The sequence below is a fragment of the Hydractinia symbiolongicarpus genome, chromosome 15 (assembly GCF_029227915.1).
Source record: "Hydractinia symbiolongicarpus strain clone_291-10 chromosome 15, HSymV2.1, whole genome shotgun sequence".
Taxonomy (NCBI): Eukaryota; Metazoa; Cnidaria; class Hydrozoa; order Anthoathecata; family Hydractiniidae; genus Hydractinia; species Hydractinia symbiolongicarpus.
The window spans coordinates 10,281,269-10,304,253 of record NC_079889.1 but is presented as its reverse complement, the minus strand read 5'-3'; the positions used below and the strand labels follow the sequence as shown (position 1 = coordinate 10,304,253).

Sequence of the window (22,985 nt, the reverse complement as noted above, 5' to 3'; positions counted from 1 at the left end):
ATTTCATGTTATAAAAGAGCTATTCTTTTGCAAATAAACATCTGTGATATTAAGGATGGCTGTGGGATGTCATTCAGATCAGTTGTTTCATGAGAAATTATGCTTTCAAAATGGAGCATAAATTTTTTAATAACGACGCAAATAATAACACTTGGATAGAGGATCTTTTATTTATCTAGAAATATGTTTTTCTATCGGTTACCGTGTGTTTGGTAATGATTGGCACATCACTATGTCAGGCACCACTCGACATTGATCTGTGTAAGTGTTGCTTTTACTTATTTACTTATTTATTTACCCACCAAAGTAAATTTAAACCGAATTTCCGCGTCAACTGTTACCTTGATATTTTCGACAACATATGCATTACTAGTACAGTGAACGTCAATTTAACCAAGAATTGCTAATTTTCGAATATTAAAAACATATATTTTGGGCAATATGTCAAAAAGAGGCAAAATTCTGTGAGAATAAGTAAAAACGACAACAAAGAGGCCTGAGAACAGGGTCACTGGTCGGTGTTTGATCACATTCGTATTTTTTGTAAAGTTTTTCACTTGACATAAGTTTACGATCTTAATTGCGTTATTAAAAATGTTCGTGACAGCATTGCATATCCCAGTCAGAAATGAATTTTCACTTGTTTATAAAAGAAAACATTAACGTTGTTTTTAATTGCAGAGACTACCCTTATTTTGGAACAATGTTCTTGTTCTATTATTTGCCCTTCATTAAATATTGAACGTAGTTCCATCTAAACTAATCCATTGTGCATATTTTATTGACTGGTTTATCTATTACAACACTTCACGTTGATGTCAACAAACTTATGAAAAAATGACTTGCAATTAAAATCATATTAATCATTTTATTTTTAGTTAAGTGTTTCTTTCATTAACCGTGATGGCATGGTGATTCTTATCTGTAATGAATGATGAATTCATTGTCAATAAGTCTTATCGTCAAAGGCTTGCAAGATAGTCTTCCACACGAGTACATCTGACATAATTAGGTTTTCACTTGCGGTATATATGCATATGTTCAACGAAATATTTGCCATGCAAAAGTCATATTATTTGGTTAACTAGAGGTTTGGAACGTTTGTGATTGAGTTACAAAAGTTCATCAATTATGGAAAGGGAAGGTGTAGTTAATGGAGAACAAGACAAAGCTATGTTGAATGAGCAAGACAAAGAGTTTTTGAATGAGCAAGAGAAAGAAGAATTTTTGAACAAACAAGACAAAAAAGAATTAGATATAAAGTGAGTAGTTCACAAAACCTTCAGTCAAAATCCTGTTTTTCAAGACCTCGAATTTTAATGTATATTTAGGCACTGGCTAATTGAATCAACTCGACTAGGCTAAATTAAATTTATTTCATGTTTATATGCAATGTTTTAATCCACTAGAACGGCAGAAAGTTTGGTGAAAATCATTTAGCCAAAAAAGGACCTCTTTATACACCAAACTTACATTCGCCAAGGTGAGATTCCAACAAAATTAATCGAGGATTCCACTAATAATCTACAAGCGACATAGCATATCATATCACATGAAAACACTTTCACATTGTAAAAAATTTCTTTAAAATAATGAAACAGAATAAGACAACCCAAAAAATTTACCTTCGTGTAAATAGACCCTTGTTTGACCAGTATATACGTAACATCCGAGTTTAAAGATAGACCTGCTACTAAAAGTTTATTTGAACACCCTCCCCAATCATTTCAAAAAGTGTTTTTTTTTTCAGCACTGTAGTTCGTCTCTTATCCCTTATTGGCTTACATATGTATTGCATGTATATTCTCCTTTAATAGAAACCAGCCACAATCGCACGAAGTAACACTGGACAATATATTACTGAAGCTGGGTCGGCCTGGTTTCTATCATCTGATTAACACATCTGTCCTCATGTGGATATTGTTTTTTGTTAGTAGCCATTATGTTGTTGTATCATCATCTATTGGGATCACTCCAAGAAATTTTCGGTAAGGCCATCGATGCGAAATTCCCCCCCCTCCAGATCTCTTATTTTTTTCAATTCAACCGATGTGTTTTTATTAACGTTCGGGTGCTCTTCTATCCTAGATGTGAAGCTTCACACAAGAATCACACAGAGTTGGCAATCACACTAAACACAAGTGTAGAGAACATTAATTTTGAAAAGTGTCACGTGACTGTAAAAGGTAACGTGAGCAAAAAACTCACATGTGATAGCTGGACATACATGTTTACTCAAGAAGAAGGTGAAATTGACTCTATTGTAACTAAGGTAGGTGTGGACAGGTATTCGAATGATGTGTATATTTCAGAAACATTGATGACGATATACGAAGAAAGCATATATCGCTATGAGACGGCTACTGGATACGGATAGTTTTTTTAGTTTTATAAAGTTGAGCTAAGCTGTGCCAAATCTTGACCCACAACGAGCTAAGCTGTACCAAGGCTTGCGCCACAGCGAGGTCAGTTGTGCGGCATGGCTCGGTTTAACCAGACTACATATTGGCTTTATGGCTGTGGCGGGTCGAATTTATTTACATTTTTGTTAGTTTGGTTCGACACAGCACGTCTTAAATTTTTTAAATTTTTCAATTTTTTAGTGGGACTTGGTGTGCGACAAAAAGTTTCTTCCGCAACTGTCGACGTCGTTATTTTTTGTCGGCGTCATGCTTGGTACTTCCACGTTAATCCATCTACCAGATAAATATGGGCGTCGGCCGACTTTGTTGTTGTTTTTATTGCTCTCCATCGTTGTGTCTGTTGCTACAGTATTTTCAGAGAATCTGGTCCTGTTTTTATTGCTTCGCTTTATACTCGGAGTCATAATTTGTGTAAGTTTTCTTTGTTTTTCCGATGTTTACAAATCTAGTTTTTATAGGTAAAAAGTTGATCAAATAGGTAGTCGTCTCCATGATTATTGTATGTTTTTGGTTTACATTGCAAAGGATTGATTTGCCTTTCTTTGAGCCAATAGTGTGTTATTAAACCTTTTTCTCAGTGTATTTCATTTCAGACGTCGAGAAGAGACCTAAGTGGGCAAGATCATAACCTACCATCTTTGCTCATCAAGAAAAATGGTAGCCTAAAATGTAAACATATTATGCTTTTCTTATTGTGCGTTTAACCATATAAATCTTTGCTCAGGTTGTCCACGGAACGATTAACATATGTACCATTGAACTGTTTCCGTCAAAGCACAATAATGTGGTCGGCATAGTTCTTCTTAGCTCATTCATCATTGAAGTCTTGTTCGGAAACATAATAGCGTGGCTGATGAAGAGTTGGTGGAAAACCCAACTCATTTTCGCAGTACCCACATTCATTCCGTTGATAGTAGCTTATTTGTAAGTTTTGTTAAAGTAGCATTTTCTAAAAAGGGGTTGTGATACGCTAGTCGTTAATCCACGGGCCCGCTGCCCCTTCAAATTGTCGTTGTCGTATATATTTTCCCCGCATCGGTATTTCGCGCATTTTTTCTATCTGTTACCATGAAGTAATGAAAGAATCTGTGGGTGTGAAATAAAGCTGCTCCACGACAGTTTCGAACAGACAAAATACGGCTATTATTGTACAGACAAGTTTGGATAAATCCACGGGTTTACCTGTTCTTTATTTACCTTATTTTGTGTTTTTCGCTATTTGCAGTACCATTTTGCGTAGAGACAGACAGACGACGGTCATTATTATATAGACTAATCGTTAGAAAGCTTGTCTGGTAAGTTTGTCTGTCCTTTATATTCCCATAAGCTATTTTGTGCATTTTCAGCGCAAAGTGATCTTAGCAATCATATTGGTGTTAGCCCTAGAAAAAATCCACACAGTCACTCGTCATTTAGGTTTTACGCTTTTTCTTATGTCTGTAGCACGACCTTTTTCTTGCGGACAGACAGACAGAGTACTTAATAGAATGTTAACTAATCAGTGGCCCGTGGATAAATCCACGCACATCCTTTGTTTAACACATTTCGTGTGTCACACTACTTGCAGGACCATTTTGCCAGAGACAGGCTAACGACGGTTATCATTAACGTAGAGAAGGTTCTTGTGCGTTCTTGTGATGATACACCAGTAACATAAAATTGTATCCAACAAATTTACTAGTTTCTGTTCCCCGTTTCAGTTTTTTGCCAGAATCGTTGCGCTGGCTGATCATTCACGACAGACAAGAAGACGTCAAACGACACCTTCACAAAGCGGCTCGTATTAACGGCGTTACACTCGGAAATTTACCGACAATACGGACGAACTATTCATCGTCGTCGGAGAGTGACGCAGTCAAGAAACGCATTTCATTTCGAAAGATTCTTTTGTACAAAGAAATGAGGAAACGGTTATTTGCATGTTTATTTTTATGGTACGTTTCAGATCAACCTCGTTCCCAGCGCCTATAGAATTATTTACAAACTAAAATTCGCTGGCCATTTAATCCGTTGTAAGAAATTCACTAAAAAAACGGAATTAAGTCACAGCAGCATCAACAAAATTGGACGTGCAAAACTTAAGTGTGGCAGCAGGACTTACCTAAAGTATCCATTATCGAACATGCTGTTATATTTAATTCAAACAATGATTCAAACAAAATAAAAGCTAAAAAATTTTTTTTCTACAAACACAGCCGTGGTGTACAGACCGCACGGTATAAAAGTCTTCAATATTTGTTGTAATTTTTTTTAGCTTTTTTTAGCTTTAATTCATACGCTATAAATGTATGTTGACTTCTTCCTGAAAGTTAAATATTACTTTGCTTACAATTTAGGGCTGGTTTATCACTATCGTTTTATACTCTTGCTTTAAATGTGAAAAACTTATCAAAAAAACCCATACTTTTCTCTTGTGATTTCCTCATTGGCTGATACTGCTCCCATAGCAACGACAATACTATTTATAGGAAGGTTAGTGCGGGGATTGAAATTACTGTATTAATTAAGCGAGGCATCCGTACACGGAGCTTAATATTTGTTGCCTTGCTTTACCAATTTTTAAATATATTTCAGATTGGGTAAGAAACGACTTTTGTTTGTGTATTTATTGATTGGAGGTGCTTTCTCGATTGCTTACAAATTTTACAACCATTTGGGTAAGTAAGTTTAATTTTTTCGTTTGTTTCTGTTCACTTCTTTGTAAGTTGAAATTTTCCCGGGAAGAAATGATTGGGAAAGATGCGAAGGTTACTTTTGCGATATTGGCTCTTATTCGGAAAGTTAAGTTTCATAAATTTGTGCCTTTTTGAGCTTATCGCAAATATACGTGCTGAAAATGTAGGTATTATTTGATATTTAGCCAAAAATAAGTTTGACATTTAAACTAAAGAAACCAAATCGCAAAAATTCGTTCACAAAAAAATTAGTTAACACTCATCGCACAAATAAAAAGAATTACACTCACTCTAAAATTACAGTATTGCTTCGATAAACCAATTTCGTCCTTTTTTAAACGCTTTCGACGAAATGTTGTTTTACGACGCTACAGCTTGTCGAAAGATTAATGCATGAAAAGTTTTATTTATTTTTTTGTTTTAGCCATTATGATGGTTGGAAAAATGTTTTGTGGAATTTCATTTACTCTGATTTACATTTATACAATGGATATATTTCCAACAGAATTAAGGTATGAATGGGTGAATGATATTGTAAATGAGTGAATGATTGAATAATCGAGTGGGTGAGTAAATGAGCGAGTGAGTAAGGAAATGAGCGAGTTAGCAAGTAAGCGAGCGAGTAAGTAAGCGAGCGAGTAAGTAAATAAGCAAATAATTGATGGGTGAATGTGTGAACGAGTGACTGAGTGAATGCACAAATGAATGAATAAATACTTGAATGAATGAATGAAAGAACGAACGAATGAATGATGAATGAATAAATGAATGAATAAATTTTTTTCTTGCTTACATTACAGATCAACATGTCTTGGTGCGTGTACCACAATCAGTCGTATAGGAAGTATGCTAGCTCCTCAATTAGTTGCATTGGTAAGTCCAGCTTTCAGGATTTAAAAATATATCTAAATGTATGAAGCAAATTACCGAGTGTATTTAAGCTTATATTAAATAATTGAGGGATACTTTATCGTAAATATGCTCATGAATTTTCGTGTGCAATAATAAACACAACCTAGGAAACTGAGGCAGCGGCCATGTTTGAAATACCTCTCTTGAAAAAAAACTTGTCGCTTAGTAGCTTATTTACGAAATTTTAAAATGGCGGCAAATTTTTTCAATTTGTTAAGGGCTGTTACTGTTCATGCATTATAAACATTGAAAATAATTTTAACATTTTTATTTCTTTTTTAGGGTACATACACATCAGCGGATATTCCAGTTTTAGTCAGTGGTATTTTTCTCTTCAGCGGAGCCTTCATCTTGTATTTCTTTCTTCCTGAAACATCAAACATCCCAACGCCAGATAAAGTTGAAGACGTGGAAAATTATAAACAAATTAAAAAAGATCGAAAGATGTTACTCAACGCTTGAAATGTGCTTTGATGAACTTATCTGTGATTATTAATACCTTATCGGTAGAAATTTCTGCTAGAAGAAATCGGCAAAAAAAAACAACACTAAAAGCGTTTTCGGATTCCAGTCATTTTTAGCAGACTTAACCTGTGATAATACAACCTCGTTCCCAGGGTTGTTTGTCGGAGGTCAAGAGACACTGGGGGACGAAAATGGGAATATGAAAGTATTTTATTTTATTGTACTATTATAAACTCGTTCCCAGGACATTCTAAGTTTCAAACGAAGTAGAAACCGTCTTGTATTGGGAACTCCATGGGAACGCTAAGTAACATACCCTTCCGACTGACATTATCACTCCTTGATGCGCCTTGTCGAAGAAAGGAAATTAACTGTCTTAATATTAAACCATTCTCGTTCCCTTGTCCTTGAAAATATGATAACGTTTTTAGTTATAGAACTTTTTTTCATAAAAAATATTGTTTTCGGTTTATAGACATCATAGACATCACCCAGTATCGTTTTGCCGTTTTAAAAAAAGAAATTGCGTGCTAATCCATGCAAAAAGATGGTTGTAGCCACCTCAAACACAGGAAAGCATCTCCTTCCTTTCTCTCTTATATCTTAGTAATTGCAAAAGCTGTGCTTTTGCGGTGACTATAGATCTCCCTTCAGTGCATCTTAGTGTGTGATCAAAGAAGCCTGGACCAACAAAGTTTACACTTTTTCCCTTTTATTTCCAGCTTATTAGGGAGATGGGCAGTGAATTAATTTGAGCTACGGTATTCGGACCAAGATCCCGCAGTGAATTTTAAAAAAATGGCTTCTAATGATAGTTACGACTATATATGCTGGTAAAAAACAATCAAGACCCGAGGCCCTCTTTTTCGTCTCGCTATGCCAGTATAAAATAAGAGACAAAGATCCGGAGGTAGAGTCAAGTTTGCGGCGCAAACAACATGACAAGACCTGAAAGAAAAAATTCAATACGCCTCAATTTCAGAATTAAAATTGGAATAAAGTTTATTGGGGAATTGACGCTGATATTTCGCCGGAAATTAAGAACTTAATTAATTAATCGAATTTTAAAAACAGCGCGCATCTGACATTTCGTAAACAACAACAACAACAACAACACGAAGTCGTTCTTATTATTTCTTCAGTTAAATATATACAAATATCTCGCACCAGTCCCTTTTTAGCAGCATTTTTTATGCTGGAAAGAGGGGACTGGTAACAAGTTAACACTACTCTACATTTCGTAGAAAATTGTTACGAAAAAACCGACACCACAACTCGTCACCATGTCGTTAAAATAACAGTAACTGAGACTGGTAACGAGGTTGCCTAAATTCAGTCCTATTATCGAATATAAACGAAAGAATACATGTCAAATTCTTAAAGCCATGACCACACTTAAAATTCATTAACACGTGTAATCTAAAATTAAATTTACACTGAGCGAGATTAGATAGACTAGTCGGTGGCCCGTGGAAAATCCACGGGTTTACCGCATTGCGTGCGTCTCGCTACTTGCGGTATCATTTTTCTAAATAAAGCAAAGTGGATTCCCTTTCGTGTATGTAATCACCAAGTCATTGGGCATCTTGTTAAAGTTCTTTCAATTCAACGCGCAGGGTGGGCCATGACTTGACGATAAAATGACATATTGATAGTTAGTAGAAAAAAGTCGATATTATGTTGAAAGTATAAATAAAAGTATTAAAAATTTAAAATAAAAAATACCATGCTATTTGTAGCAAGTAACACATAAAAGTTCTGTGTTATATCTACACGAAATCAAACAACTATTTTGTAAGTATAAAAACGTCATTAGTAAAAGATAATAAAATATAGAAATTTAATTAAACTACAAATAACTAAGAAAGACCATTTCCCTTTTTACTGTTCAAAAATTGTAATTTTCACTGGGTTTTAACAGATATCAGGATCAAAGTAGATTTTTTAAAGAAGTAACCTAAAAACTATAGTAAAGCCTACGTTAAAGAAAGACTGGGAACTAATCACTAAAAATCTAGGTAGCAATAATTAATTCTTATTATAACCAGCGAGAAATTGAAAACATTTAACGGAACATAGAGTACACGACAACACATGACCTCGACGAAAATACACATCACTTGACCTTCAAAATTTTAACACACACAATTTCATTCATATTTATATATCACAAAAAATTAAAGCATTTTTTAAGGTTTTCGTGCCTCTGTTACACGACACTACAAAATTTGATCAGGCTAACACACAGACTGTTTTATCTAATGCACACGCAAAGCGATTATCAAGCGTATTTGAAATTGTATAATAGACAAGTAAAAAGTACAACAGACAAGCGCGAGACAGAATACGTTTTCCTCGATTGATTTCAAACGGAAAAAAAAATCAACCCAACGCAACTATACCTTAACTTGCGCATGCGCAAGCCCAATGATGCATTCCGTAAAATATCATTGCTATAAAAGAACTATCAGAAGTACAAGCCAGTAGCGCATCGTGACTAGAAAGATGAATCTGATAAATTTTCATAAATCCAGCGTACCGTCGGCGTGTTTGTTCACCATAGCAACCACCAGCACCATTTTAATATGTAAAATTTAAGTTGGCGAACCAGTCATTCCGCTATATGGTCCCTCCAGCCTTAAGTACTGCACAAAGAAATGATAAAAATAATATAAGTTATTCTTACCACAGGTTGCAGATGTTTAGAGAGATCTTCATATGCATTATCAGACACGCCCTAACTTCAGGATAAAATAACACACGGTGGTTCATGAAAAAATAAAGATTTAAATGCCATGAGTAAAGATCAAACACTATTGTACCCATTCAGCATTTTTTATGCTTTTTCAAAAGAAAATTAAGAAGATTCGAGGAGAAAATTGTTAAAATCTAATTTTCGTGGAGATTTTATGCGTTTCAAGGAGGCTTTTCAAAATTGACGAAAACTAATGATTTTAGGGAGGCCTGGCAACCATGACCAGTAAATTATTCAAATAGAAAATAGGAAAATACAAAAATTCCGGTCTGTAAATTACCAATATTCCGGTCTGCGAATTACACAGTATGAACGTCAATATTGCATGATGACTTTAATCACATATTCATACAACTACTTAGCTTAGAAAACTTTTATTTTTAGCACTACAGCAAAAATTATAATTACCGCCTATCGATAAAGGACAAAGTGACATTGACAGGACAAAATTTGAAAACAAAAATTACTTTCCGCACTCTGTAAAAAAAAGCTAAAATTTCAACCGGCAACAAAAAATTTCATCGACAAATTTAACCGAACAAGTTTTTCATTTACACATTTAACGGATTAAAAATTTTTATCGAGGAATTTAACAAACTAAATTTTTCGTAGGAAGTCGGAAAAGAGTTGACTTTTATGCGAAAATAACTTCGAAAAACTAAACTATCAAAGAGCCCAATTACCTGGATAACAATAGAAGGGCCTCCTGCAACGATCTCTGGGGGGAGAGTGGTTAATGGACACCCATCGATATTCATAATTTGCAATGAAGGACATAACACTAGTTCGTACGGGAGCGCGTGTAAGTTGATGTTATCATTTATAAACAGCTGTGCGAGACATTCCAAGGTACCTAAAATCATAGTTTTCTGCAATAAAAGAAACGAGTTTTACTTTTAGCAGCTAAACTTAAGTCTGGTTTACACTGTGTGCTTTTTCTAGCGACCGATAGAAATCAATTACAACAAAAACTTGCAAGATAATCAAAAAATTGCTTTATACAGATTTCCATCGGTAGCACAAGGCTGTTGTATTCTGCGAGCAAAGGTATTGTTTATATTTGCTGGAACCTCTTGACAAAAGCTGTAAATGATAAGCGACTGGTTGTATAACCTGTGAAAAAATCTACTTGCTTAGGGAAGCAGACTGTTACTAATTTATTTTGATGACGCCATCAATAAACAAAAAAATTCAACCAAAACACCGATCAAGATGATGTATAAGATGTTTTTTAAGACGCATTACCCTGCAGAAAAAAACCTTTAACTTCAACGCGACTGGTTAATTAGAATAGTTCAGGGGTGGGAAAAATTACGCCCAGCTTTTTTTGGGCGCGAATTAGCGATTTTCTTCGACACTTTCGTGTCTAAGCTTTGGTATGAAAGAAACTGAATTTTGATAGAAGCTTAGTTTTTTCTCGGAGAAGCCTAACTAGCCTAATAACCTGGATAAGGGTCAGATAATAGACTCGACGAGGGTCTAACTTTTACAAAAAAAGATGATACATAGCGAACACTATGTTATGTGGAACGCGCTTTTTTAGAGCCGCCAGGTTTTCTATAAAAAGCTTCGAATTTGCGCTAAAAACAATAAGATGAAGAGCCAAATTTCAATTTCACTCACCGATTTCAGCAGGTAGAAATGTCAAATCGTTTTCTCCTACGCTCAAGTATTGTAAGCTGTTTAAATGCCTGAAGAAGGAGAGTGAATAAATTATAACAGGAGGAGAGTCAGTTAAAAGGGTAAATATGAATTAAAAAAGTTAAAAAGACAAAAGAATCCAGGCATACTTAATTAGCCCATGTGAGTACACTAGAGCAAAATTAGGATTGCTGGATTTCTGATTTTCACTCGCTTACCCAATAGTTTTTGGCAATGTTGTCAACCTGTTTGATTGGAGCAACAACTTCTCTAAATTCTTTAAATACTCTAAAATCAGAATTTAAAAAGATTTAAAAGCGCCTAACTGACAGTAGCATGCACTGAGCTCTAAGCTAATTTGGGAATTTCTAGGCAAGCCGCATAACTGGCCAAAGTTTTGCAACCTGCAATTTACAAAAGCTCTTCCTTAGTAGAGGCGAATGCCAGATACGTACTGACATTAACTTGCCCGCAAAATGGGGCAATCCCGCAATATGGGGCTATCCGCAACAGCGCCGGTAACGCCTTGGATTATCGTTGAAGAGTGTCACAGTGATGTTAGCACTATTCAGGATCGTTTAAGGTTTGAAATAAGCATTTTTGTAACAGTGTGGTCATGCTTACGCATGATTTGGCTCAGCATTCAGTTGTATACAGTCGCACCAAGTTGTGCGGCACAGTCAGTTAGCTGTGCTGCCTTTTTTACACTGGAAATATAAAATCTAGCACTGTCTTAAATCTAAGTGATACTTCACACCTTGCCAAACTTGCGCGATACTTCAACACTAGGCCGCATTGAAATCTCGCACTGTCTTAAATCTAAGTGATACTTCACACCTTACCAAACTTTGCACGATACTTCAACACTAGGCCGCATTGAAATCTCGCACTGTCTTAAATCTAAGTGATACTTCGCACCTTGCCAAACTTTACGCGATACTTTAACACTAGGCCGCATTGAAATCTCGCACTGTCAGTTTTTCTGAAAGTTAAAATCTGTGAAGGATTTATAACGTAATATCACCCCATTCAGTTACAAGGTAGCCCAGTTTAGCCATGTATCTGGTAGGCACAAATACGCGCTAGGACACGTACTGGGTGGGACTCCTACACAACTTTTAATTTCATTTCTTTTTAATTTCATACCGATCTCGTTTGGAAGACATTCAATGTTGTTTTCGTCCAAGTCCAATATTCTTAGCTTTCTCAAATTTCCAATACATCGAGGTATTCTCTACAAAATAATAATTTGAACAAATGAGAATTACATCCAGTGTGCTTTGAATGGAGCAGCGTTTTCAGCATTCCAATTCTAACGCTGTCAATTTTCCGTTCTTTATAACAATTACAACCACGAAGAAAAACATCACTCACCCTTAGTTGGTTATTACTTAACGTCAGAACCTCGATGTTTACAAGCCATTTGATATCATCTAAGCAATCACATAAGCAATTAAGATATGAAAAGCAAAACAGCGAACAAAAAATGTAAAAGTGCCAAAAAAAACCCAAAAACAAATGCGTTAAAATAACGAAACTGAAACGATTAGAAGATAACCGCAGTAACACGTGGAACAAAAAAAGAAAATCCGACAAGATGCATGATGACGGCAATAACACAGACACCAAAAAAACAAAATAATAACAACAGGTAAAAAAACAACAAAAAAACGCAAGATAACAGCGACGACAAATGCAACAAAAATACGATGGGATGCAAGATGCCGGCGACATCACAGGCAACAAAAACAAAGAGAAAAAACGCAAGATAACAGCGATAACACATGCAAGAAACAAAAAAACAACAACAACAAACGAGATGCAACGTATTGATGATATCATTTAATATTAGAATCACCTGGTATAACAGTCAATTTATTCGTGCCCAAATTTAATTCATCCAAAGTTGCCCAACTACCAAAATCTATACATAAGCAAAAGGGGACATTATTGATCTAACAACCACTTTTGATACATCTTGGTGAACACACATCAGATACTATTTCTTGACTTCATTATATACATACCTAATGGCAATGCAGTCAACTCGTTATCCTTCAAATCTAGCTTTGTCTAAAAGTAATAAAGAAGTTTAATAAAAAAACAGAAATAACAACAATACGAGGAGCAACGACAAAAAACGACAACACATGAAACAGCACCAGCACGAGCAACAAAGGCAACGATAACACGAGCGACAAGACAACGACATAAGAAACAACGACAACGACAATACAAGAGAAAACGACAATACTAGCCACCAGCTAAAACAACAGCACGAGGTTAAAAGGAAACATTCAAAATTTTCTGGACCAGACAAACCTGGCCTAAATTTAATTCAAGTCTTATGACTTACTTTAATCATAAGAAATTGTTTTAATGTTTTTGGCACGCGTATCTTTGTTCAAATTGATATTCTGTCAAAAACAGCTAATCGGCGCATCAGAAAAAGACCAAATTTGGAATTTCGAAAATTATGTACTGCTTACTACAATGTATTGCCTAGCTGCTAGAAATAAAACACAAAATGGACTTATTATAATATTTTAAAAGCCACACATTATGGTGAGTCCGAGACATTCCATGACCCAGACATCAACCAATCATGACTATTAGTTTTTAAAGATGTCAGATTTTCCTTTCCATAGATCCTGAAACATCGGAAAAAAGCTACAGCTATATAAATATCCACCTAGATAACTAGCTAAATCTTGCACATTCACCGAATTACCACACACAAAGATCTACAGCCGGTTAACCTTAAAACCATTTCAAAATTGAGTAGTCGTTTTGGCTGGCTAGCTAGCTATTGGTTAGCTTTACTACTTCCACTGTGAGCCATAATAACAATAACAATAACAATAACACTAACACAACTAGCTAGATAGTACAAAACAACTAGCTGCTAGGATTAGCTATCCGGGTGGTTGCATTTTTATGGCATTTTTTAAAAAACTATATACAATAGCCTATTAATATATATCATGTAACGAAACAAGAACATTTAATTTTATGTCCGTTCATTGCGTTTTAACCAAGAGTTTCATGTAAAAGAAGCACGAGTTAGTCAACTTTTGGAAACTGTTTTTGCATTTTGACACACACAGGACCAAAAGAACTGAGTTTAACAACAACAACAACAACAACAACAACAACAACAACAACAACAACAACAACAACAAAAACAACTATAACATAAATCTCAATGTGCACGTTCCAGTGAAAACTATCTTTGCGTTTAATTACACATAGCACCAATTAGGCTAGGTTTGACAACAACAACGACAACAACAACAACTATAACATAAATCCAAATATACAGAAACTAATTTTCATGCTTACCAAATACTGGGCTTTCGAAAAAGCACCAAAGGGTATTTTTGATAGTTTATTGTGCTCAAAGCTGAGCGTCTGAAAGTAACAAATAATGACATATACAAGATCTCTAAGTCACAGGCAAAAGTAGACTACACAACTTACTATGTAAATGAAAAAGTAACGGAACTGTTTCATACTGCAACGGAATCAGTTCAAAACAAAAACGAAACAAGGTAAAACAACTTAAAAAAACAAAACAAAAGTTACACAAAACACGACGGCAAATGTTATATTGCTGAAAGACAAAACTCTTACCATAATCGATGCAAATTGTTTTGGTCCATCTGAAGGAAAAGCTTCAAAACTATTTCTTGACAAAGTCAGCGAGTCTGATGACTTACATGCAAGTAAAAATCCAGGCTGAAAGAAATTACACAAAATAGTCCGAAATTTTCAAGGTGTCTAGCAAATTTATTGGATCAAATTCAGGGTCATTTACTGAGTAATATTGTGACTTTTCTGGGTTTTTTTATTTAATTTTCAGGGTCTTAAATAAAAATTATTAGTCTTGAGAAATCTAACACTCTATAATGAAACTGTCATCATAAACTAAGGTAATTTATCTCTGAAATACATCACTGCAACTTGTGATAACAAATATGGTGTGTTGACTACCTTAAAATCACAAATAGTCCATTCCAATAGTTTTGGTAAGGTAGTCATTTTTATCAAATTTAATCTAAATGTCAGGATACTTAAGCCACTTGTATAAATTCAGGGTTTTTTCAGGGATTTCAGGGTCTGCTAAACCCCCAATTTCGCCCTTCTAATTTTCCATTTAAAACTAAGCAGATTTAGAATTATGCAAATGGAAAATATAATGCTTATGCGTAACAGCTTTGTATATTGTCATCCCTTATATCAATAGCTCACACAGAGCGATTTCGTGTTACAAGCACACAAAATATTTTTAATCAAAATAGCAATTGCAAAAAACTTTTTCTTGATTTCTGTGGGCCAATGACTAGTGGTGAATAAATTACTAAAAAATTCGAAAAAGGTAAAACTCATTCATACAAATTTATCACAAGTTAAGTAGATTGTTTGTAGGTGAGGTATATGGTCCACCTGAATGCGACAAAATAATCCTATTGTCTCAGACCTAATAATAAGGATGTGGCATGGTCCTCATCAGGTGAATAACAGTGTTCCTACAAGCGTTTCTGTTCTTTGTGGTTAGACAAAAAAATCAAAGTGTTTTTGTATTTATTCCAACAATCTGTAAGACAGTACTTTAAGATGACACTGACCCTGTGCACTATTATTCCCTTTCGTAACCTTGATACCCAGTATACAAAAAGTTTGTTAAGTATATAAAATTCACCAAAGATGGACATTTATTTAAAACAAGAATGCAAAAAGTAGCAAGATGTGAGCACTGAAGCAATTAATTAATTAATTAATCAAGAAATTAATTGCCCAGTGGGTTTACCGTTGGGTGTACCAAATTTTCAAATCCCTGTTACAACTAACAACATAAATGTAACTTACTGGTAAATGTGTAAGATTGTTTCCCTCAACATTTATATCTTTCAACAGTGAGCACTTACATATTGATTTAGGCAAAGCTGATAACTGATTGTATCTACAAACAACAACAACAAAAATAAACAATAACATCTATGTAAGGCTTCTCAGGAAAAGCACACAAAAATGTTTTTTTATTTTTTTCGGTTAGATTCTTTGGTCAGGGTTTAAAAAACATGACATTTTGTATTGATAGCACATCTAAATCATTTTGCATGCTATGTGGTATTTGGTGGGCTATGAGAAAATTAGGTGTGGATGAGTGGCTAGGTACAATGGTACAGTCTATGTACAGCAAGGAAGTCCTTTGTTAGCAGAGTCTTTTCAATTGAGGTAAAAGCTAGGTTGTATGGGGCCTGTGTAAGAAGTGTTACGTTGTACGGTAGTGAGACATGGGCAGTGAAGCAGGAAGATCTTGACCGTTTAGAAAGGAATGATATGGGAATGGTTAGGTGGATGTGTAACGCCAGTCTGAATGACAGAAAGAGTTCAGATGAGCGAAGAAGCAGTCTAAGTATCCATAGAATTAAGGATGTTATCCAGATAAGAAGATTAAAATTGGCTGGGGCAGTTGGAAAGAATGGAGGAGGATAATTGGGAAAGAAAGTGTAGAGACTTGATAGTTCCTGGGGCAAAGCCCAGAGGCAGATCAAGAAAGACTTGGCAGGAGGTTATAAGGACAGACTTGATACAGAGGAAGTTGAGTTTAGATCTAACACAGTCTAGATCAGATTGAAAGCCGAGATTGATGATGATCTTTTAAAATCCTTTGGAAAATTCTACATAGTAATTATCCGCTCAAAGCAAGGTAAAGTCAATACTGGAAGAACATGGAACCTATAAAGCTGCTTTGCTGCTGAAGTGACCACTACATTAGGCGATATCATTGTTTGCAACAAAGGCTAGCTTCAATGTAGCAGTTGGCATGCCTGAGGTGTTAACATAGCTAAAATTAAATGTAGCCCAGCCAGCATATAAATAATTTGTTTCAAGAAACTGAAAATTTAAATTCATAGGAAAAACGCCCATACTATGACTCACCTTAATCCCAGTCTAGTTAGTGACTTTAGGTTTCCAATTGTATCAGGTAAATCCACTAACTCGTTGTGTTGGAGGTCTAGAGTGCTCATTTGACGACATTCTCCAATTTCTGTGGAAAGAATTTAATATCATGAAGCTCTCTTAACCTTTAGCATTAAAACACTTGGTGCTCACAAACGTTAGCAAAATAAAGGAGTAATATACAAATATACAGTTATAAACTACAAATTTTCAAAATATTATGATGTTTTTTGATGACTGTAAAATGTTTTCAAAAGTGCTTCTTGTCTACCGATGGAACTGAAAAATAAATTTTTGTCATATTATTAAGTTATAGTAGCACTTGCCAACAGTGTACATTTCATTCATTCCTTTTTAAAAAGCATTTAAGCTTTTTCGCAATTCCCTCCAACCTCATACACTTTTGCAAATATTCTGGGAGCAAATCTCTAATGATATAGAATGACACGGAACATGCATAATTTAATTGTTGGGCATATATTCCGTTGATCTTCTCTTTGCTTTGAATTAAGTCAATGAAATAAAACTTTTTTAACTGGAAAGGAATTTTTATCCAGCCAGAAAGTGTTGATATTACTGATAAAATGCTAAATACACATTTCTTGATAAACAAACTTTTAAATACAAGTGACAAGTCGGGAAATAGACTGAACAACAATGTTGGATATTACTTCATTGTTCAATTTCAATGGAGTAAAACCATTCAGATACTTATTTCAGATAGCGTTCAGATCACTGTAAATGCGCCACCTATCCAAGATGAAAATAATTATAGAGCCATATTTATCTGGAAAGTGTGAACTTGGGCTTAAATACAAATATTTAATATTTAATTATCAGCGGCAACATAAAGTGCATTGACTTTCAAGAAGCACATCCTTTCATTTTTTATCCTTATACATGACAATAGTTTAAAGGTCAAACCTTTTGGAAGATGCTCCAAATGATTGTGTGCTACATCTAACGTCACCAGATATATCAATTTCCCTGAAGACAAATCGTTAACAGTGATTATCAGCTTGAAAGGAATGTACTTTCTGAACTCATTATTCTTTTTTTTAAACTATACATTGTTTCACTTACTGAGAAACTTGACTTTATCATAAAATAAAAGTCTTGCAGGAGTTCTACTGTGTTACCGATATAATATTGTGCACATCTGTGTACACTAAACAGTCTTCCATTCTTGTGAATCACCCAGGGACCTTGTTTTACACATTTCGTCAAAAATACAAAACAGCCCTACATAAGCCTTAACCATAACAAATTAAAAGAAAGCAGTGCGAGAACCTACCTATTGTGGACGGAAGTTCTCTCAAACGATTTTCTCGCAAGCTTAACATGGTGAGTTGCTATAGAAGAAAATATTTTTCTATATTTTAATTACATAATACCAAAAAATTAAGCAACTCTGTTCCAGGTTTTAAGGCTTTTTTGACAATCGAGCTTACAAGAGAGAGAGAGAGAGAGAGAAGTAGTTTTTTTATTCAACTTACTGACAAGTTTCCAATGTGTGGTTCAACATAAGCGAGGCGATTAAACCTTAGTAACAAGTGTTGAAGAGACTTCAGCTTATACAGAACACTTGGCACCTAAAAGACGAAAAAATAATACTTAGGCTGGCTATACTTTCTTTTGTGTATGGTGAAGAATTTAGACTCTCACCTCCTTAATTTTGTTATGTCGTAAATCCAGCATTCGCAATTTTCTACAATGTATTATTTCCTCTAAAAGAAAAATGTTATATAACATTTATTTGGCTGTCAAAAACTTTAAACAGAATGTGAAAATAAGCTTCCAATGACATCACAAAAAAATGCTGACATAAGCGAAATTTTAGTGATACTATTTTGTTCTTTTCATGACGTACTATCAATGTACCAAGTTTGAGGGAAGCTTAAAAGGACACAATGCCGCTTATACAACTAGTATACTTCAAAAAAAGAATTAGTCATCCACATGGTGAAAATTTTTTGACTAACAAAGAGACATAATTCACTTTTTACTAAAAACAAATATACATCAAATAAAAGCTTAAACATTATGACTACCTGGTAACGTTGATAGACTGTTTTCACTTAACGCAATAGTTTGCACATTCACAAGAAGTCCAATATCTGGAGGCAAATATGATATTTTGTTGCCGTATAAAAACAATTCAGTCAATGCTGTAAGCTGTAACAAGAAAAGATTACACATTAGAATTGTACGCACAAAGGCATACATGTTGGGTTTGTACAAGTTATATGAAGTTAAATCACTAGTAGAATTATCTAGCCATAGTTAGATTTTTAAAGAACATAAATTCAACTTTACGTGAATCCAACCCAATATAATTCAAGATTTTGTTAAGGTAAAAATTACTCCTGAAGTTTCCTGGATTTTAAGTACCCAATGCAGGGTGACCACTAATAAAATGAGAACAAAAGTAAGGATATTAAGAAGAAAAACTGACATTTTTTAAAGATATTTTGCTGCAAATGAGAATAATAATAGAAAAAATAAGGACAATTAAGGAGAAAAACAATTTTAGTTCTCTATTTTTAATACATACTACATTCTATGATAAGAAAATTATACATATTATACAAATATACATATATATTCCATGAACACATTTTTAAAAAAGTTATGATCGGAAAAATTAGGCTTAAATTTCAATTTTTTTTAAGTATATTTAAGTACTTTTTCGAAGGATATTTAAGGAATTTAAGGAGGAATGGTCACCCTACATTGACTTTATTGAAATCCATTATTTGACATAATTTACAAACAAACAAACCATTCTTTTGTATATTAGCTCTGCCAATCTTTGTATAATTTCCAAATTGTTGTATTGGAATGCAAACTGCGTATATATATTAATAATGAATAACACATCCCAGGGTAAAAATTATGTTTGACTTGCATTAAGCTTAAAGAATTGCTAAAAAGCTTTTTTAAATTTTTCAAAAAAATATTTTCTAAATTTGAAAATATTTTCACAAAATTCAAATTTGGAAATTTTTTTTCATCAATAAAAGCTCTATCAATGTACATTACAAACGTAAACTAAAGATGAAAATTTTTGCCAAAATGCCATTTACTTTCTTGTCCCAGACCTTTTAAAGATTTGCTAATGGGATTTGCATGCCAGTTTGCAATTAAGATAGAGGGCTTTTACTTGTAAATTAATTGCAAACTTACACATTGCAAACTTAAGATCCCAAGTTTATGAGGCTGTTAAGAAATACTTTACAGGGGTGAAACATGAAGAAAAGTGCTGTCTTGGTATAATTTTAATTTACCTCTATCTCGACACTGATTAAAATTATTGATGACAAAAAAGGCTAAAATTTGCTTTTCCTTAAATATGACATCATATGCAGCATTTAAATCTAAAAATCTTTAAAAGCGAATATGTTGAGAACGAAAGAAAAAAAATCTAGCATCATTTTTAACTTTTAACCTGAACGTACCTTTGTGGCTTCTTTTGGCAATTCTTTTATCTAAAGTAAATTAGAAGACATTTTTTTACCAAAACAATAAGTAGAGATCTATAACAAGTTTTTCTGTTTTAAGTATGGTTGTTGACGAAAAAGAATATACATAACCCAATACTTAAACAGAGGTCTTAGCCTAACAGTACAAATGATTGTTATCGTGTAGTTTAGTAATTTAAATCAAACTTTTTTATGATATAAAGTATGGCTATGATACTTATGGAGTTCAATATTTTTCTATTATACACCTGCGTGCCAGATTTTTTGGTCCTATATCTCTCAGAGGTTGTGATATTGGCTATTACTCGAAACTACCCTTAAAAATTTCTATAAAATCGTCATAGTTAGCCAGTTAGATGATATTGGAGAACTTTGCTAAAAAATAACTTGAATACAATTTTCCTAATTTGGGGTGGCAAAAATAAAACCTATAATATCATGTATTAACTTTTTCATAAAAATATGCAAACTTATTAAACCTGTATGTCTCTGTAACTGTTCGTTAAATGCACATGACCCAAGATTGTTTTGGTCTTTTCTATTGCTTTTTGTTCGCTGGGCCTTGATAACTAGTTTTCTCATTAATCAACAACTTACTCCAAGTTTAGAGAGATTTAATACCCGCTCTCCATCTTTTTGACATTTTGCCAATTCTTTTATCACCTAAGACATAAATAAACAAACCTTCTATTTCTCCAGATATAAAAAACTTTTAGTTAAACAGTTAAAACAAACACAATGCCAACTAAACTTAATTAGAAAAACAATAGTTTCCAAATATTTTGCCAATTTGTACAAAAAGTTGTGCCTGCGACAGAATATTCAAACACTTAGAATTCTTTCCCTATAAATTACTTGTGAGAGTTGGTCCTAAAAAGAACAAAACATAGCATAAAGAACATGCTTACAACTTTTTTTTTAAAACAGTTTGATATAGCCTACCCCTTTGCCTTTTGAGATCCGACAAAAGCATTCATTAAAAAGCCCAACAAACTCACAGAACTATTTTCTTTATCTCCTTTTGCAGATTTCTTTTTAAGGGTTGCTTTGTAAATTTTTTGTTCAACTTCTATTTTGACACGCCTATTTCCTTCACGTCCCTTTGTATCTAAACAAGATAATTTTTTTACTACAAGCTGTATAACCATTTTCATGCAAAACTAAAAAGAGATTTAATTGAAAGCAAGAACTTGTCTACAAAAAAAATTGCAGTTTTAAAGAAAAAAAACTTATTCCAAAGATACTACACCTAAGTTTTTTACCTATGAATGCTCCGGTAATGGTTGCTGGATCTTTAACAGGGCTCCCATCGCCTGAATGACAACCCTCATCCTCATCTTCTAATGATACTGCCTGTGTAGCTGTGTCGAGCAAGCTAAATTGATCGTCTTCATGTGGGTGTGATTTCAATGGGTGTGATTTCGACATATTCAAAAAGTGAATAAATGCTTACATAATTATGCGTCTGTAAAATAAAATAAATTAGATCTTCAATCTTTAACTTATTATCTCCAGCAAATAATACAATCTTATGTATCAAAGCATAAAACATTTTGATATGCTATAGACAGCATGTCTGAACAATTAAAGTACTGTTTGAAGATATGTACAATAAAAATATGCAGCAACTTTAGGTGTCTAGACTCTAGACTTTTCTAAGAGTCTAGAGTTTTTGTCTCCCTTACTATACACATACTGCAGGTTATCATCCATGATTGTCAACAAATTTTGAATCATTAATGCTTTAGTTGTTGCAAAATGAACTTCAAATTAAAAGGATTCTTATGTTTTGGTCAATAAACACAATGAAACAAAGAACAAGCTAAAATAAAAAAGAATTTAAAATTAGAATAGATAAATGGATGTGTATATTTTTCCTGGCTAGCCTCACAAATATCGAGAGATATACACTGATATTATTTCATGAGAGGCCATGGCTTATATGGGGAGTCCTAGAGTATTTAATGCTCATTTTGAGCTATGGGAACCCAATTAGGGTCTGTGCTCTAGCGGACAGCTTCTTGCAATATTCAACAGCTCACACATTGTACCATCTTTTCAATTTCCCTTACATGGAGGATTGGGTTAACCTGAGGCTATGGTTACATTCACTTGCCTATAATGAACTGTTACCAAGGGAATTAAAACCCAGTCTCCTGCACAAGCACTATAACTTACTGCACCTTCAAAATAGGGACAACTTATTGATGTTACATTTATGAATATCACCTAAAATCCCTCAGGGTGTAATCCAAAAATGTAAAAATAAGGACTGTTAAAACCTAAATTTGGAATTTCATTAAGGTGGTATTATTAAAATCTTATTCCTTCACAACTTGCATAAAATTGGCTATATATTTTATATTATATAATATTCAGAAGTGGAGGTGATCTCTAGTTAATATATTACGTTATTGCATTTATAACGTTCATGCAACTAGTGCCAACAGAGACCAGCTTGACCCCTCCCCCACCCTTTTCGGAATAGCCAAGATAATGAAATCTTTGAAAAATTGTAACCGTTTAACGATAATAAACGACCTTGTATGGTGGCAGACGATTGCCATTTGAAAAAATCGAAGATAGACCACATTATAATTTCAATTCAATTTGATTTAAAAGCAAATATGATTTCAAAAACAAATGTGATTTTTATTTCAGTTGT

General features: G+C 34.0%; 3 protein-coding genes across 4 annotated transcripts; 2 read left to right on the top strand and 1 right to left on the bottom strand.

Annotated features, from left to right (window-relative positions):
- The first annotated feature begins 909 nt into the window (after nucleotides 1-909).
- Nucleotides 910-5,571, top strand: LOC130628775 (solute carrier family 22 member 7-like). Of its 2 annotated transcripts, XR_008981856.1 has the most exons (9): nucleotides 910-1,262; nucleotides 1,818-1,988; nucleotides 2,089-2,272; nucleotides 2,604-2,834; nucleotides 3,148-3,347; nucleotides 4,124-4,357; nucleotides 4,760-4,895; nucleotides 4,998-5,080; nucleotides 5,523-5,571. XR_008981856.1 is itself a non-coding variant. In XM_057441783.1 (7 exons), exons 1-7 carry the CDS (start codon nucleotides 1,132-1,134, stop codon nucleotides 4,854-4,856), a joined length of 1,248 nt encoding a protein of 415 aa, XP_057297766.1. In that variant the 5' UTR covers nucleotides 910-1,131; the 3' UTR covers nucleotides 4,857-5,075. The 2 variants fall into 2 exon arrangements, 1 of the variants encoding a protein (XP_057297766.1); XM_057441783.1 differs by lacking the exon at nucleotides 5,523-5,571 and having other exon boundaries at nucleotides 4,760-5,075.
- LOC130628776 (solute carrier family 22 member 6-A-like) lies at nucleotides 5,103-7,496 on the top strand. Its single transcript, XM_057441785.1, has 3 exons — nucleotides 5,103-5,610; nucleotides 5,899-5,971; nucleotides 6,293-7,496. The coding sequence occupies exons 1-3, from the start codon at nucleotides 5,492-5,494 to the stop codon at nucleotides 6,470-6,472; spliced, it is 372 nt and encodes a 123-aa protein (XP_057297768.1). The 5' UTR covers nucleotides 5,103-5,491; the 3' UTR covers nucleotides 6,473-7,496.
- Nucleotides 7,497-7,595: 99 nt separating this feature from the next.
- LOC130628774 (leucine-rich repeat protein soc-2 homolog) lies at nucleotides 7,596-21,953 on the bottom strand. The gene is made up of 21 exons (XM_057441782.1): nucleotides 21,583-21,953; nucleotides 21,319-21,428; nucleotides 20,918-20,983; nucleotides 20,297-20,326; nucleotides 18,890-19,013; nucleotides 18,504-18,565; nucleotides 18,335-18,430; nucleotides 18,133-18,190; nucleotides 17,763-17,825; nucleotides 16,818-16,926; nucleotides 15,741-15,834; nucleotides 14,505-14,609; nucleotides 14,214-14,282; nucleotides 12,899-12,944; nucleotides 12,730-12,795; nucleotides 12,246-12,304; nucleotides 12,018-12,105; nucleotides 11,090-11,159; nucleotides 10,854-10,921; nucleotides 9,914-10,083; nucleotides 7,596-9,120 (listed from the first exon to the last, which is right to left on the bottom strand). The coding sequence occupies exons 1-21, from the start codon at nucleotides 21,746-21,748 to the stop codon at nucleotides 9,070-9,072; spliced, it is 1,770 nt and encodes a 589-aa protein (XP_057297765.1). The 5' UTR covers nucleotides 21,749-21,953; the 3' UTR covers nucleotides 7,596-9,069.
- Nucleotides 21,954-22,985: the final 1,032 nt, after the last annotated feature.

Excerpts from the sequence above, each read along its gene's own strand:
- LOC130628775 (XM_057441783.1), top strand. The coding sequence starts at position 1,132 with ATGGAAAGGGAAGGTGTAGTTAATGGAGAACAAGACAAAGCTATGTTG. Across the intron at positions 2,835-3,147 it reads TACTCGGAGTCATAATTTGT|GTTGTCCACGGAACGATTAA; the intron begins GTAAGTTTTCTT and ends ATCTTTGCTCAG. Across the intron at positions 4,358-4,759 it reads TTTGCATGTTTATTTTTATG|GGCTGGTTTATCACTATCGT; the intron begins GTACGTTTCAGA and ends CTTACAATTTAG.
- LOC130628776 (XM_057441785.1), top strand. The coding sequence starts at position 5,492 with ATGAAAAGTTTTATTTATTTTTTTGTTTTAGCCATTATGATGGTTGGA. Across the intron at positions 5,611-5,898 it reads ATATTTCCAACAGAATTAAG|ATCAACATGTCTTGGTGCGT; the intron begins GTATGAATGGGT and ends CTTACATTACAG. Across the intron at positions 5,972-6,292 it reads CTCCTCAATTAGTTGCATTG|GGTACATACACATCAGCGGA; the intron begins GTAAGTCCAGCT and ends TTTCTTTTTTAG.
- LOC130628774 (XM_057441782.1), bottom strand. The coding sequence starts at position 21,748 with ATGTCGAAATCACACCCATTGAAATCACACCCACATGAAGACGATCAA. Across the intron at positions 20,984-21,318 it reads GAGATAAAGAAAATAGTTCT|GTGATAAAAGAATTGGCAAA; the intron begins GTGAGTTTGTTG and ends TTTATGTCTTAG. Across the intron at positions 18,431-18,503 it reads GACATAACAAAATTAAGGAG|GTGCCAAGTGTTCTGTATAA; the intron begins GTGAGAGTCTAA and ends TTCGTCTTTTAG.